The sequence below is a fragment of the Parasteatoda tepidariorum genome, chromosome 4 (genome assembly GCF_982258835.1).
Source record: "Parasteatoda tepidariorum strain Cologne lab strain chromosome 4, Ptep-v5.0, whole genome shotgun sequence".
Classification (NCBI taxonomy): domain Eukaryota; kingdom Metazoa; phylum Arthropoda; class Arachnida; order Araneae; family Theridiidae; genus Parasteatoda; species Parasteatoda tepidariorum.
In genome coordinates, this window is record NC_141758.1 from 42,979,681 (window position 1) to 42,997,704 (window position 18,024).

At 31.4% G+C, this 18,024-nt stretch overlaps 1 protein-coding gene across 21 annotated transcripts in view; it reads right to left on the reverse strand.

The window, feature by feature from the left end:
- LOC107436679 (RNA-binding protein Musashi homolog Rbp6) overlaps positions 1-18,024 on the reverse strand; it is a 480,532-nt gene that overhangs the window by 431,011 nt on the left and 31,497 nt on the right. For all 21 annotated transcript variants that reach the window (XM_071182213.1, XM_071182219.1, XM_071182217.1 and 18 more), the window contains exons 2-3: positions 17,932-17,972; positions 14,344-14,425 (exon numbers count right to left, since the gene is read on the reverse strand). In XM_071182213.1, the coding sequence (XP_071038314.1) occupies positions 14,344-14,425; positions 17,932-17,972 (123 nt within the window). The remainder of the gene's footprint in view (positions 1-14,343; positions 14,426-17,931; positions 17,973-18,024) is intronic.

Here is an 18,024-nt window from a genome sequence, read left to right on the forward strand (position 1 = left end):
TCTGCAACTGATTACATAATTTCGAGCAATTTTTCATTTACAGTTTAGCCAAAGGGAATATACTCGATCTTAATTAAAATTCTTCCTTCACAAACGACACCTTTCTTTACTGACAAAGAAAACATTTCACGTCCAACAATAGAAAGATCTATTTCAATAACTGGACCGAAACTGTTAGTAAACAATTGATAATGGTGCTGTAAAAATACGGAAAAAAAAACATTTGATAACTCCTGTGCATATGTAGCATTAGTTATGGTAATTTTACTACATCAAACATTAGCTTATATAATTAGTATTTCAATTATTTTCTACAGGAAATTAGTTATTTTTAGCATAACACTAATTAAATATAACAGGGTGAGTAGCCAAATTATTCAACAAAAAATAAGTACCTTTTAATCACTGAAAAAATATTTTTAGCGGTTTAAAAAAATATCATAATTAGGCAGGGTTGGAAAGTTTTAGACGATCGACGGTTTTATCTTGTTTTAAGCGTCATGTCAAAAAAAAAAAAAAAAAAAAACTTTTGGCATTGTTTTTGTCAAAAATCATGAACTTTTGAATCATGTAAAACGAATGGCGTTTTCATACGCTGCGGACTGACAATAAGCCGAAAATAGATTGGGTGTTGAATTAATTGTGAAAACGTTGAATAAAACAATGCGAACTGTGTCTTTTTGCAAAATTCGAAGTGAAAATCAACATAGCAAAGGAAAAATCTCATTTTGAAAAAAGGCAAATTAAGCACTTTTTAAATAACACCCAATGAAAAAAGCACCTTTAAGGGCTTTTAAAAATCGAAAATAAGCACCTTTGAAAAACGCTACGCTCCCTGTATAATTATTTATGCGTTTAATATCAAATTTTTCTACGTCTCAAGGAGAGAAAAAATAATATTGCACTAAATAGTAAAAAGATATCACTCATTGTTGTACACCAAAAATATTAAATAAAGATTAATTATTCGGTCAAAATTTCTTTCTCTTTTATTGAACAGGGAAAAAAATAAGATGAGATAGAAGATTGAGATAAAGATAGAGAAAAAAAAAGCTACTCAATATTCATTTATCTTAAATAAAAGATCTTTGTTAATCTGTATAGAAAGGTTAGGATGGAGTAGAAACAGAAACAATCCTTCATTTCTCAAATAAACTTTCAATAAGGCACTTGAGTTGAGAACCCTCCAGAACAAACAGTCCAAAAGCAATATTTTTATCTTCTCCACAAAGAAGTTCTGCCAGTTTTTAAACACAAAACAAAACACGCCAACACAAGAACTTATTCTATAATAGTTTCGTCACCTCTTTATGCGACATTGAAGCACTTTACAGTCGAAGGATGAATTCGAGAAGTTCTTTTTTTTTTTTTTTTTTTTTAAAATCCTAAAAATTAATCTGTAGAGAGTACATTCGGATGCTTTTGAGCACTACGACAATTAATTGATAGATGGCGCTTACGGCAGAAGAGGGAACAATGACTTCGCTGTTTTAATCCGTATTCTTTTTTTTCTTTTCTTTTCAAATTCTGAATACTGTGTGCCAACGTTTTGTTTTGATGTCTTTGGGGCTAATGCAAAGCATTTCATGGACTCTGTAGGAACACATAATTGCCTTTTATAAGTGCATTTATCATTGTATGCTTGCTAATCAAAATTAGATTTAAGATATTTTAGTAAAATGCGAAAGAGAATAGGCGAAACATTTATAAATTGTTTGGCTGAATCATTCTGTTTTCTACACCATGAAAGATATTCAATGATTCTTTGTTTTGACTATAATGACAGGGAAGTTTATTTATTAATGACAGTTGTTTTCTTTTTTCTACGACATTTGAATCCGGACATGAATATCATAAATATTTTTGTGTTTTTCTTTTTTTTGTACCGGTAAAAAAAATATATATATAAAAACGTTAATTAAATGTCAATTGGATAATCATTACTTTTAAAATTTGGATAAATTAAAAGGATTGTCGGGGTAGTTTGAAAGATAGAGCTCCAGCTTTCATATGAGGTGACCCATGTTCAAGTTATGGTGATAGGTGATAAATTTGCATACTTGTCCATAATGTTGCATTGTCCACGTTGCTGGTAAATAATATTTTCAGTAGCTTACGGATAATATATATTCGAGTTAAGGGAGCAGAGAAAGTTTCTGTGGATTTCCTCATCACGTAACGTAAAATGCTTTTTAGTTTATCCCAAATAGCCCTAGAGCAGTGTTTCTTAACCTGTGGTTCATGGACCCCTTAGGGGTCCATGGGTCATATTTTGGGGGTCCACCGACTACTCCTAATTTTTAAAACGTTTGGATCAATAATATTTAAATAGCATTTATCTTTTTTTCTTTCTAGAAGGTGAAAATACATACATATTTGAAACTAGGTGATCGAGATACCCCAAATTCAGTACGGACTGCACACAGCCCTTAAATATCCCTGTCATATTTTTAACATCCTGCACTTTCAGTTTGCACCATCAGGACCAACCCCCTGATGACGTCCGCTGTACTATTTTTATTATCCTCTATCAAGCTACGTACATTTGACACCTTGTTCAGGTTACTAGAGCTAGATTTTTTTTTAAGAAGAAAGTCTAGTTTTTGAAATCTGGAACATTAGACAAGCTTGGATTTGGTATTCCACAAAAACCTCTGGCTGAGGCATCTCTCAAAGCTGCATATCATATTGCTAAAAGCAAGAAACCGCATACTATTGGAGAGACGTTAATTAAGCCATGTGCGCTGGAGATGGTTGAATTAGTTTGTAGATTGGAACAGAGAAAAAAAACTTGAGGCAATTCCATTTTCAAATGATGTGACACATTCAAGAATAGTTGAAATTTCTTGCAATATCTTGAAAAAGATCATCGATGAATTGAAAGTATCGCCATTTCCCTTTAGTATGCAAGTGGGTGAAACTACAGATATCACGAATTATACTCAACTTCTTGTTTTTGTTCGTTACGTGTCTCTTGATACTATCAAAGAAGAATTCTTATTTTGTGAGTCTCTTTTGCAAACTACAAAGGCAGTTGATGTTTTTGCAATGTTAAATGTTTCCTTTACCAAACAAGACTTCGGCTGGAAAGAAAAACTTCATTCACTTCGTACAGATGAAGCACCTGTGATGCTTGGCAATAAATCTGGTTCTGCCCTGTTGGTAAAAAAAAAGTCTCCTAATGTTCTTGTTACTCATTGTTTTTTACATAAACATGAGCTTCCAACCAGCTTAAAAGAAGCATTATCAAAAGTTATTAAAACTGTAAATTTTATTAGACGTAGAGCTCTTAATCCTCGTCTCTTTAAAACGCTGTGTCAAGAAATGGACGCAGAGCATGAGGTACTTCTGTACCACACGGAATTGCGCTGGCTGTCACGAGAGCAGGTTTTGAAACAATTTTTCATGTTGAAGATCGAATTATCACTTGTTCTAGAAGAAAAAGATAACTTTTTCTTCGAATATTTAAACAAAAAGGATTTTACCTATAAATTGGCTTACCTGGCAGATAATTTTAACCGCATGAACAATATAAGTCTTTTAATCCAAGGATCCGATATACCATTATGGATGCAACTGAGAAATTACAAGCATTCTAATTGAAGATGCCACTTTGAAAAAAATAGAATTCCAAATGAGATATATGCAAACTTTTAAATGTTGGACGAAGTGCTTTCTGAAAATGGATCTTGGCAAGATAATTTGTTACTGAATAACTTAAAAATGAAATCTGTGAGCACCTGGAAGTACTTCAAGTTTCATTGAAAAAATATTTTAAATTGGATGAGATAAAGATAAAAGATGAGTTGTGGATTCGTCATCCTTTTCCTTGTGATATTGACTGTATCGATGATATGAACCTTGCCAAAGATGAGCTTATAGATCTTAGAACAAAGTCCTTGCTAAAAATGGATTTCGATTCAAAAACACTCGGACACTTTGTCTTCTGTGAAAGAAGCCTACCCATTGCTTGTAAAGCGAGCGATTTCAGCTATAATTTCGTTAGCTACAGTGTATCTTAACGAAGCCGGACTTTCCACAGTTGTGACAATAAAAGCAAAACATCGTTATCGATTGAATGTTGAACATGTTATGCGCGTTGCTTTGTCGAAAACCATCCCTCTATTCAATTTATTATTTAAGGAAAAGCAGCAACAACCTTCAGACTAAAAATTTTAATTTTAAATATTTTGAATACTATTGAAATAATAAAATTAAATGCTAAAATAAATAAAATAATAAAAATTGATGTTTTTTGCAATTTTTTTTCTCTCAGGGGGGTGGTCCATGACTTCTTAAAAAATTTTAAAAGGGGTCCATTGTATCAAAAAGGTTAAGAAACGCTGCCCTAGAGGAAGTCAAGTTTATGTTAATGTTGATCCAATAAGTTGCTTATTAATGAATTTTTTGCTTTCATAGTCTTGAAAAACAATTGAAAAATAAGTTTTGTTGTTATAGTAGAACAAACTGCAAATTGCACATATAATCTTTATTGTTATAATCACAATTGTACTTAAAAAGCCTCGTTAAGACTTGAAATAAAATTTGAAATATGAACCTTAGGGTGGTACTTTGTTTCTGATCTGCAAAAATATATCTATTATCTAGTGTACATCGACATTACTTTGTGATAAATAGGGGTACACTTTGTAATAAATGGAGGAGGTAGAGACACTCTGACAGATATTTAAGGTATTTTCGAGGTGTCAAAGTTGATTTGAGGTTTATTCGAATTTGATTTTAAAAACAACCTTAAAAGATCAACCTCCCAAGGTGTATAATCAAGGTGTATGAAGCTGTTTTATTCACACCTGAGGTTGTTTTGAAGTTGATGGAAATCTTCCTTAAAGCAACCCAGGTTAGGGAGGTTGATTTTGAGGTGCACGGATTAATTTTTCCACACTTCTAGCAAATACGTATATTTGAGGTGTGAATAATTAAACTAAAATTATTTCTGATTTACATATGAGGTTGATTTTATGAGGTATAAATGAGGTTATATTTGGTGCAAAATATAATCTTATTTTCGACGTCAGGTGTATTTTTTTCATCACTCAACCTCAAAATCACCTTATTTTTTTTTGTAAGGGGTAGTATTGAATGGAGAAAAAAATGTGATATCATTTATAAACAACCTCTATTAAAATTTATTTTTAAATTACTTAGTTAAAAATACTATATGAAATACTAAAAAAGTACTAAAATGTGATTTTTCTTAAATAAAAAAATAAATAAATGCTTATTTAAAAATATTGCTTAAACTTAAAAAAGACAACAGTTCCAAACGATAAATAGACACAACGCTGAATTCACAATTTGAAGAAAAAAAAATTGCAGAATATAAGAATTGAAGCGAACAAAAATGCTTTTTGATGAAAATGTCGAGAAATGGAGATAACTCCTGCACAGAACAACAATAACTCTTCCGCTTTGACGCTACGCATTGACACTATCAGAAAATAACATCATTCTGACAGAATAGCGAAACAGCCACCCAAACAGATGAACATAAGATTAGGACCAATCAGGAAGAAGCGGTGACGTATGCCAGAATCTATTAGCATGCAAGAAGCGAACCAATAATGCGGCGGAAGTTAGATTGATAAACTGACGACATTATCTTATGACATTACCTTACGCAACAAATCTGTTCTTTAAATAAAATAAATCAAGAAAAGGGTGATCCTTTACTAGACCGTGAAAACATAAAGATACAAGATAACTTCTAAAAGGAGAAAGTGAAGAAAAAAAAGTATTGTTTTTAAAATTGATTGTTTGCGGTTCAAGGCGCTGTGTATTTATTAGTCAATTTGATTTCGAAACGATAAAGCAACCAAGAAGCAATAGGCGGTTTTTATTAAGGAAAAAGAAACCCCTTCTGATCAAAAAATTATGCGACATTTGTGCCTTTCCAACCAATTGTTCCTAACAGCAAGAAACGCATATTTAAAAAATTGCGCTTGAATTATTGCAAAAATTGCACTTGAATATTGCAAAAATTGCACTTGAATTATTGCAAGAAAAGAACAAAAATTTACGGAACCTTAGGGTTCTGAGGAACACCATTTGGAAACAGCTGCTCTAAATCACCCTAGTTATTACATTTTAAATGTATACGTGCGTAGTAAATTAAGTAAAATGTAAATATGTCATACTAAAGTAAAGTACTTCGTACGTCAAAGTAAATATGCATATAATAAGTGTAAATGCATATTGTATTATATGTGTAAATGTACCTATTATTATTGTTAATTGTATGAAATTAAAAAAAAAAACATTATTAAATATATTTCCTGAAGAAAATAAAGATGCACATTTAAACTATAAAAAAAGCTGCTCTAAAAATATCGATTTTTTTTTCATTTACCCATTTTGAATAACTGTTTTTCCTGAGATCTGTTAGTTTCTCTTTTTTTTCCTTCGAAGAACATTTATTCCTTCTTTTAAAGAAAGAAATGTTGCAGAAAAACGTAATTCCTACTTTAATTGCACTGCTTAAAAGCCTTATGGCAAAATATCCCTTTTAGGTACCCAAACACCGCCAAAAAACAGATCTTCTTATTGCCATCCTGCCTTTCTGTCTCTCATTTCTTACAATTTGGGTGTAGACGCGCCAAGCCAAATCTCTTAGCAATAGATGGAAGGAATGAAAAAAGCAATTAAGGGGGACATTTTGAAAAAGCAGGTACCTCACTACTTAACTTCTAAGAGTTATGAACGCAGTCGAAAGTTCATCTGACTTTTACACACCTTGCTGGCAAGGAAAGATCTTTTCAGAATCGTTTCGTTATGCTAAATATAAATATACACTACTTTTTTTTTCTTTCCTTGCAGGTTCTTTTTTTTTCTTCCTTCATTGACATTACGAACATACATTCGTCTAAGAATTGGCTTAATAACTTCATCTTTTTTTTTCCTTTTCTTTTTCGTCTTCATCTTCATCCTTTTCCATCAAGAAAATCTTGATGATGAGGAAAAGCAATGGAAGCATAAGATTGGGAATCTTTCTACCCCGATAGCGAATATTTGCAATGCCGGAGTTCTGCCATTAAGAAACCAATTTAGGGGAAAGTTTGCGTTTCGACGATTTTTCTTTTTCTAAAGAAGTTTGGGGATGGGCTTATGCTGATAATTAGATATTGAGTGCTCTATCTGGCAGAGGAGCTGATGGAAATCAGACGAAATTTTTCAATTTCTACTACTGTCGAATGCAGGAAACTACGTTGTAAATAATTATTCGATTATTTCGGATTCATTAGGCTGATTGAGGCAAAGCTAGTAACGACGGATTTAATTAATCTCTCCGCGTTTTAGAAATATTGCGCTTAATAAGAATTCATATGCCACAAATCTTTATGGTGATATGTAAAATAATTCTTGGAGAAGGTATAAGCTAACGACTTTGAGTTATGTCACATACTTAATTTCGATGTCATTAGAAATCTGTGTCTGATTTTAGAATCAACATTTATATTATCTATTCACATCGGTAATATATTATATAAAAAAAATGGTAAAAATGAGAAAAAATGACAATATTCAAAAGAAAAAATTGTAAAAAAACGCGCATGCGCTATATATTATGTGAAGAAAAATCGCACAGATATAGTAACGTTAATAAAAATAAAGTTAGAAAAATATTGATTCATAAATCGCAGAAATTGAATGCTTCTGACAGCATATTATACCGAAAAAAAGTTAAGAAACATAAAATAAGAATACAAAATAAATGTATTATACTTTGGAACGAGCTCATTCGCGAGGCTATAATCATTACTTGAAGCCTAGTTCAGATATATTTTTAACCCATTTTACTTTCTAAAATTTAGGCCAGATTTGAAAACTATCTACAGATTGAATTTTTTTAAAGTTTAAGCAACCGCATTAATTACAGTATTGCAGATTTTACCATGGGTGGAGGAAGAATTCTCAAGCAAAATTACCTTTTTAGTTGAGAACATACTCTGAAAGAAAACAGCACGTGCAAAATCGTGCAAAGTAGAAAAATTACTGCGACTTATACACAAAGAAAAACAATTCTGGTAAAATTATCGTATGTATGGTAATTGCATTTCTGGTGAAAAAAAAGAACTATAACTCAGGATAATAAAGCGAAAATATACGTTATTTAAACCATTCATTTAGCAATTTTTCCATTTGTTATGGCAACAGTTTACAGGAAAGTCTGAACTATAGTCCTTTCTAACTCACATTTAGTGAAAATACCAAATCTGAAGAGTAAATTGAACCGAATAAATAGTTTTTATACCATGTTGTAAGATATTATGATAAATTTTCCAAATTGTACAACATTTACTAAATTTTATCACATATTACAAAAACCTTAATTTGTTGTCAAGTTTATTAAAATCATTACCAAAGTGCTTAGGTAAAAATTACAGAGCCTTTTGGTGTACCCACAGAGCCAGAAACACGGTAAATTTTACCATTTTCTGGTTGTTTCGACTATACATTTTTTCTCGGTGTAAAAAATATCACTATTTGTATCAAATATTGATTAAAAAATCTCGGAAACAGGATAAAACGCGAAACCAAAAAAATATTTACCAAAAAAATATTTTCCGCAGACAAAAAGTCATTAAGAACGCATCTACCACATCAAACAATATACACTGGTTATCATAAATTAAGGAAAATTCACAAAAATCGCGATAACTCAAGAAATTACACATGGAATTTTATGAAACTTACCCACAATATACAACACATAGTAAGGTATTAAACAACATAAAAAGAAATTATCAGACATTAATAGTAGTATAGAAATTAGCACATGTATAAAATAAACAAATTGGAAGTATCGGTTTGCAATAGAAAAAGTACCTTTAATATGGAATATGATTGCCTCTAGAAGCAATACAGCACAAACAGCGATGTGTAATGCTTTCAATTATGCGGTCTATCAGTTCAATAGGAAGTGAGAGCCATTGCTCTTGTAAAGCAGTTGCAAGCGTGGCAAGGGTCTGAGGGGGCGGATTGATGGCAGATACACGCCTCCCTAGAGCATCCCAAACGTGCTCGATAGGATTCAAGTCCGGGGATCGAGCTGGCCACTCCATGCGAGTAATTGTTTCCTGTTGAAGATAATCATCAACAATGCGAGCTCTGTGTGGTCTTGCATTATCGTCCTGTAACAGGAAGCAATCACCAATTGCCCTGGCATATGGGCGCACATAAGCATCAAGGATGTTGTCTCGATAAACCTGAGCATTCACGGTTCCCCTTGGAAAGACATGGAGGTATGTGCGCCCTCCTAAGGATATGCCTCCCCAAACACAGACACTGCCTCTTCCGTATGCATCTCTTTCACGGATGTTTGATGGATGATAACGGGTCCCAGGTTCTCTCCATATCAAATAACGTCTACTGTCACTTTCTAGACTAAACCTGGACTCATCCGTAAAGAGAACAGGCCTCCATTGATCTGACGTCCAGTGGACATGTTGTCGGGCCCACTGCAAACGGTCTCTCCTATGGCGTGATGTGAGCGGCACGCAAATGGCTGGTCGTCTCGCATACAGACCACCTTCGTGGAGCCTTCTGCGCACAGTTGACGTTGACACCAACCTTCCGGTGGCTGCAGCAAGAGAGGATCTAAGATGTGTCGGAGTAGCGGTTCTATTCCTGCGTGCACTTAATGTCAAATATCGGTCATCGGCACTGGTCGTAACAGTTGGCCGTCCTTGACTGAACCTCCTAGATGCCGAATCTGTGGTTTGAAATTGCCTCCAAAGTCTATGAACCACAGATGGACTCACATTTAGCCATCTGGCCACTTCTGATTGACTCTGCCCTGCCTCTAGTCTCCCGATGGCTCTCCATCGTAGTTCTTCAGGCAAATGATGCCTAGAGGTCATTATTACGAATTGGCTATCTCAGATTTTCAATGTCGCAATCACAGTAAAATTTGTGTGCTTTCTCTCAAACTTGGACTTTTATGCTCCAGGCAGATGACGTAAGCCGAGTGCAGCGCCACTAATTTGCATATTGCAATTTTACTCAGCTACTCTTAGTGGACAACATATGCAAATTTTGCACGGTTTGGCTTACTTTTGAAAGAGTTATCGCTATTTTTGTGATTTTTCCTTAATTTATGATAACCAGTGTAGAATAAATGCTCTGCATTCAAGAACTAGGCAACTCTATAAGATACCAATTATTACTATTCTTGGCCCATGTAAATTTAAAGATCTTTTAACAGAAAAGAATAAATCACACTACCAAAAATTTGAGACAATAAATTGAAAATCCAATCTAAATGGCAAAAGATTCTAGATATTGACCATGGATGGCCACAGAATATTTCTACTATCATCAGTGAAGTAATCGAAAAAAAGTGACATCTTTTGACCGGATATTGAATCCATTAGGTATGCTCGTTTAGTGCATAATAATCTCTGGTGTTTAGGCCCCCCAACTAAATCGTTGACATGGTACATTACGATTTACATCACGCAATAGCAGTTCTCATAATACACGCACCAACACTAGGAAAATGCTCAGCTGAAAGAGAGGTTGAGCTCATTTTTGCTTCACTTTCTTTGGGGAAAAAAGTCATAAAAACACAATGATAAATATTGATTTTGTAAAAAATTTGAAAAATCGAGTATAAGTAAGATGTTCTTTAAAAATAAATATTTGAGAAATGAAAAATAACATTTAGCTTGGGTTAGAACGAGTGTTTTAAAGTAAAGAAAAAATATTCTGCCGTGCAACGTAAACTTATGCCGGATGGTATTAATTAGATGAATTTTTATCTTTAGTAATTTAGCTGCTTTAAAATTAGCAAAATAATTCTTAATCGCAGTTAAATAAAGTCCATTTGAATAAAATATGTTATAAAGTTTCAAATTTTTCAAACGATAAAAAAAACGAAAACGATTCAAACGATAAATATATTTTATTTTTGTAGTGGTTTGACCGATAGGCTTCACGTATTTAAAAATAATTTTGTATAACTGTAACTGTATAACTGTTTCAGATGTCAATATTGAATATAACAAAAATATTTATAAAACACCTTATTCTGAATATATTCATTAGAATAAAATATGTTTTGCAACGTTATAAAGTTATTGCTAAGATTATTCGACCGAAGCCTCATGGATTTCAAAATAATACAGATGAAAAAGATGACTTTTAAAAACAGATGGTATTTTCTAAAAAAAATTACCGATAATTTTGTCACCATTGTTTCAAATTTCAATAAATGTGTTTTTAAAAAAATAAAAATTTTGCAGGTATTTTAACACACTTTTTGAATAAAAAAGAAATTAAAAATATCAAGAAAAATATAAGATATTTTTATATTCAAACTGAGAAAGAAACTAAGGTCAAAACTGCTAGGGTCAAAACTAAAGCGCTTCGGCTAAAATTGCAGAGTTTTTTTTGTTGCTGTTCCTATAGAGCCAGAAACACGCTAGTTTACTATAGTAAACTTTACCATGTTTCTGGCTCTATAAGAACACCAAAATGACTGCAATTTTAGTCGAAGAGCTTTGTTAATGATTTCAGTAAAAAATTAACAATTAAATATGGTTTTATAATGTGTGATAAAATTTGGTGAAATTTTGAAAAACCGAATTTCCCGAAAATGTGACCGAAAAAATAACCAAATAAATAGTTCACAATTTATTTTGGTCTTATTAGCCAAAATTATATGTATATTTTTTACCAGAAATCGCCTTACCATACGGTAGTTTTACCATTTTTTTTTTCTGAGCAGCAATGTTGTATTAAATCTGACAAAAATATTTCTTACACAGCTTAATTTGGAAAAAGTTCGTTTGAACAAAATATATTTTTCCAAAGTTGCAAATTATTGCAAACGATAAAGAACAAATTGAAACATTTCATGCCTATGATGTAGTGTTTCAAAATCATTTTACTCTATTGTTTCAAGTTTCCAGGAAATAAAAATAGGCCGTAAATTCTTCACCTTTTATACTTTTATAACACCGAAGCTTCATGTTACACAAAGAAATCCAGTAATTTATGAATGAACATTAATAACAATTATTAAAGACGTTATTTTAAGAGCTAAATATAACTAGCTTGCTGTCAAATAGATTAAAGTTTATGCGTCTCGTATCTGGCAACTGCGAATGATTACTTCAGATTTTTGTAGCGATAATTTAAATACTTGGATGACTTAGACCAGACTGAATTTTTATGTGAAAGAAAATTTTACAATGAAAAATATATATTTTATACAAAATTTTTAAAAAAAGAAAAGAATCAGCTCTTACTGAATTTTAGGGTGCTTTTGAGGTTTATTTAAGGATGTTTTAAAATGAAAAGATTGATCTGAGGTTTGTTTAAAGTTGTCTTTAAGAACAAACTTAAAAAACTCAACCGACCAGGATTTATAATCAAAGTGAATGAAGTTGTTTTATTCTCACTTGAAGTTGTTTTGAGGTTCATAGAAATCTATTTCAGAGCAAAGAGCTTAGAGAGGTTGTTTTCGAGGTATTTATGTAATTTTTTCTACACTTCAAGCAAAAAAAGTATATTTGAAGTGTGAATAATTTCACTCAATTTCAACTAAAGGTATTGCTGATCTATATATGAGGGGATTTTATGAGATGTAGATGAGATTTATTGACGAGGTTATTTTTGGTGCAAAACATAATAGCATTTTCTAACTCAGAGTATTTTTTTACAACGATCAACCTCAAAACAACCACCTAAAGTTTCAGTTTTTTTTCACTTATTACTGCACGCACAGTTTTGAAAACGAATAATTTTAAGACGCTGGTGTTTCAAATTATTTATTTCTGTTAAAAAAAGTAAATTTCTGAGAAGTATTTTGTAATTGATAATAAAAATGTAATTTTTGACAATAAAATGTAAATTTTTATAATAAAAATGTAATTTTGAAATGTGATTTTCACATAAATGAAGATTAAGGGGAAAGGTACGGTTTATGTCCGTGAAATCTAATTCTCACGAAAACGAATTTCAAGGTTTGAGAACTTTTAGGAATGAATTCGAATGAATTTGGTTGAATTTGTAAAAATAAAACGATACACGAACGTCACAAGCATTTATTTACATCCCCTAAAAATTTCAAAACAAAATTAAAAAATTTTGGAGTTTAAAAAAAATCAAATTTGAAAATCAGATTGGGCGAGAACCGTTTTTTTCTCCCCAATCATTACTTCTTCACTATTCTTTTTGTCGTCTGCTTCATTATACTTTTCTTTGTTCGTCTCGTTTACTCATGGATAGAAACCGTTTTTCTCCCACACTGCTTATCCTCACTGTATAATAACTCTCGGGGAGAACTGATTTTCCAAGTTTCTCATTTGAGAAAACTTAGTTGTCCTCAAAATGCACAAGATAGCAAACCAAGAGCCGCGATGGCTCAGGGTATAGAGCGTTCGCCTTCCAATGAGGCGAACCGGGTTCGAATCCCAGTCGATACGAATTCCGCATCCGGCTTGCACCGTCCACAGTGCTAACGTGAAATATCCTCAGTGGTAGACGGATCATGGGTTAGAGTCCCCTTGCCGTCAGGCTAACCGTGGGAGGTTCTCGTGGTCTTCCTCTCCATGTAACGCAAATGCGGGTTAGCTTCATCAAAAAGTCCTCCACGAAGGCAAATTTCTGCCAAAACTCGAACAAGGAGTTCCCTTCTATTCCGGATTGGGTTCAAAATTACACGGCTACGGAGTTGAGCATCGGTAGTCGTAAACCCATAAAATTGGGTCGGTTGTTCAGCGATATATATATATATATATATATATATATATATATATATATATATATATATATATATATATATATATATATATATATATATATATATATATAGATAGATATATAAAGATAGCAATCCATTAGTCCTTTTTTGAGAAAAATATACATAAACCGTTCTTCCCTCTTGATTTTCAAAATAGTTGAAATTAAAACAAAAAAGAAAAACAGTAAAAAAAAGTAAACGATCATATATATTTTATGTTTTGAAATGGTTGAATATTACAAAGTAAATAATTAACCAGTTTCCTTCTCAGATTTGAATAAAATAATTTAAATAGTTACTGGTTATAATATAAAAATGATACGTTAATCTCAGATCACGATTTGATTGGGTCGTCAATTTTTTAACTATTCATTTTGTTTAATGAATATAACATCTCCTAAAACAAGAGAACCTGTTTAAAGAAAGGAATAAGCAAACCGAAACTTTTATTTGAACCTATACCTTGAAGTATTTGCAATGTGGTTTTGTATTGTGCAATCTGTAGCATGCAACTTACAGATAACTCTTATGATCACGTGGTTACGAATGGAAAAAAAGATCATAATGAGAAAACTCACCGTGATCTTCTAGTTGTGGGATCTTTCATGACCATGACTTCGGTGATCTCACCAAATTTACTAAAATATTCTCTCAGTCCCTCTGAAAAATAAAACATTACTAGTCAGATAAAAAATTCTTAATTCCAAATTCGAATGTACCTTACTAAATTAATTTAAAACACATTAGTTTCGAATGAACAATAAAATAAGAATAACATGAAATTAGCAAAGATAATCCGTAATTTGTAGTCAACCACTTTTTTTTAAAAATCAAATAAGATCAGTTCAATTTTTGTTTGTAATTCTTAATGTTTAGCAAATATCATATCATCTCATGTAATTTACTAACGAATAGCCTATCTCATATTGAAGTCTCATCATAAAAACACAGTTAAAGTTGAAATGAGAATGCATATAAATGCCTAAAAAGAACTTCTTTAAAATCGTGTGATAATTGCTATTCTCCCGTATTACATGAAAACATTACACTTTTAAAATGGCAAATATTTTATGTTTATAATTATGTAAGGTAAATAAAAAAATATTTAAAATAGTTACACAAATATCTTAAGTTTCAAATAATTTTTAACTAACAAATTCCAAAATTTTTATTTAATTAATGGTTTATTAGTAGAAAATCAATATTAAATGAACTAAAAACAATAAGCCTGCAGAAAAAGAAAATATTTCGGAGTTTTTATAAAACAATTAAATTTTGTAAAATAAAACATTTGATACACTTGATAAACTGAGTCGTATATCTTTACAACGATTGCAACTGAAACGATTCTTCTTATTTTACGATTCTAACAAAAAATAACTCTTTTTGGTGCGTGTTTTTTTTTCTTTCTCGCCAAAAGAAAGACGGTGCCAAAGATGCTGAATGAAAATCTCATGTGATCATAAGAGGGCTTTTAAAAAATGCATCTTACACATTCGCCTTTGGTCTTTTCAGAATACTTTGTGTGACGTAGATACGTCAAGCGCGGAGGGGAAAAAAAAAGAGAGCAATACCTGAATTTTGGAATCAATCCAGCAATTCTTTTTACGTTCGCGGACAGATTTTTCCACTCCAGTTTTTTTGGAAAGAGTGGGGTGGGTAATAATAATAATAACGATATAATAGGTGAGGGAAAATTTCATCAAAATAAAAATTTTTACCGCGTTGTTTCTGAGATGCTTGTTTATGATTATTAATATCATTTCTATTCATTGAAATCTATAGAGAAATTTGTTTAGACACAATGAAATAAATATTTTAAAAAAAATTGATAACTGTTAATCTAATAATCAAATTTTCACGTATTAAGACACAATCTTGTTAGTTCAAGAGGATAACCGTAATTATGCTAATTAATATGTGTCGACAATATTTTAAAGTACGAAATAAATTAAGAAAACGCACTTATAATTGAACATATCAACTTTACGATAGGATTTGGATTAGGGAATGTCGCAATCTGAAAAATATGTCCATATAGTTGGGGAAACGGTAGAAAGATTGGGCAAGTTAACGTCAATTTCTTTTTTGGCGCATTTTTTCGCCATATTTCTAGAAGTTTTCAAAGAAATATAAAATTATTGCGCAAAAAATTATTTTATGCAAATATAGTAACACGCAGAAAAAAACTATTATTATTTAATTTAAGGGGGACAACACTACAAAATATTCAAAGAATAAAAAAATAGCATTTTTTTTATAGTTTATCTTTTTAAGATTTATTGTACCAAAGTATTGAATTGGTTTTCGTAAAAAATATATAAAAGTTTTAGCATAGTATATGAACCGCGGTGCGCGATGCGCTGAGAAATAATGTAATGTGATGAAAATTTCACAATAATAAATAATCGCTTACATTTATTTCACAGTAATAAATGTATGTAAGTGAGCTTATGCGTTCAGTTGATTATAGGATTCTTTCACTCTTTTCCAAACAACTATCATTTTGGCTATTTTATGGAGTTCATTTTGCTTAAGTTATGTAGAAAAAAATAATTAACGGTACCTTCAATATAAATGCAACTTATTTAGCTGTGCCTTGTTAATTTCTTTGATGAAGAAATTTAAATTAATATAGTGTTTAAACCTTATTTCTAATAAATTTGGTTAGTTTGAAATGTTGTTTACAGCTACGTATGTTTCATAATGCTCAAGTCATCCAGTTATAGGTTTGAAATTCTATAATCAGATAACTTTACAATTAACCGTATGTGCCACCTAGTGGCAGGGGACAGAACCAGAAAACATTTAAAACAAAACAGAAAAAAAATTTCTAGCATTATTTTGTTTCTAAATAACAGGTACTTAGCAGTTCTATTAATAATTGTTTATGGTCATAATGATCTAACTTGCAATTACTAGGGAAAAATTTTTTTGTGTACATAAGAATTTTTAACAGATCTTGAATACTTTTGTTTCGCTTATTTCAAATATACAATCGCTTTCTCGCTCTCCAAGCTACAATTTTTTTTAAAATGATATTTTTTGATTGAAATGTACAAGTTTAAATCAGTTATAAACAACAGAGGTTCTAATACAGGTTCTTACAAACTTCTAATGATGATCAGGGCATATCTTCGTGATTTAAAATTGCATATGAACCCTACGACCGGAAATGTCGTCATACGCAGCAGGGAGAGCTTCCCTATAATGAACTGTTTCTTAGTGTGCTTCTGAATAGGACATAATAGGAAGAGTTGCTAGCCGCTTACTATGACACCTCCTAGTAGGGACTCTCTAGTACTTCCTTCTTTAATGTCCTTATTTGGACTTTGTTCCATTAAACCCTACATTCAGTCAATCAATCTTAGTAAGGGCTCCTATGCAATTTTAGTTCGGATGATGTGCCCTAACTTCCCTAAAAAATATTAGTAACATTAACGCAAAACCCTGTTATTTGTATGTAACATAAAAACCTTTAATATTTAACCTGTTATAGATATATATACGTAACGTATATGTTTTATGTAACTCCGTTACCCTGTTATATAAACTTGTTTTTAAACTTATATATTTCGACAAAAAACAGACTAAAAATGTCATTTAAAAAAGTCTGTAGTTTTAAGTGCAAAACTAATTGATTTTAAATCCCCGCTCTCGAATTAGGCAATTATTTGTATAAATGCAACAAAAAAAATTGTTCACTAGTGTTATTTCTATGAGGGAAAAAGCTAACAATAGTAACATTCACTTTCATGAAGGCACTTATAAAAATAAATTTAATTATTTTTATAAGTGCCTTGATGTTCCTTACTATAAGTTCCTTATTTAAAAAAGTTTGCAGTTTTAAGTGCAAAACTAATTCATTTAAAATCCCCGCCCTCGAATTAGGCAATTATTTGTATAAATGCAACAACAAAAAAAATTGTTCCCTAGTGTTAATTCTATGAGGAAAAAAGCTATCAATAGTAACATTCACTTTCATGAAAGCACTTATAAAAATAAACAAGGTTTCAAAATAAAAATATTTATAAGTAATTTTTTTATTTATTATTATTTTAAACTTAACTAGTGTTAATTTCTTTTCAAAAATAATTAGCATAAGTCCAAATAAAATGCATATATTTAGTGCAATTCAAAACAATTAGCAATTAAAAGGTACTTACCAGGTGCTGTTTGCCAGCTCAAGCCCCCGACAAACATTTTTCTGCTCGAAGAAGAAGTACATGAAAGAGAAAAAGAAAAGAAAAAAAAAGAAC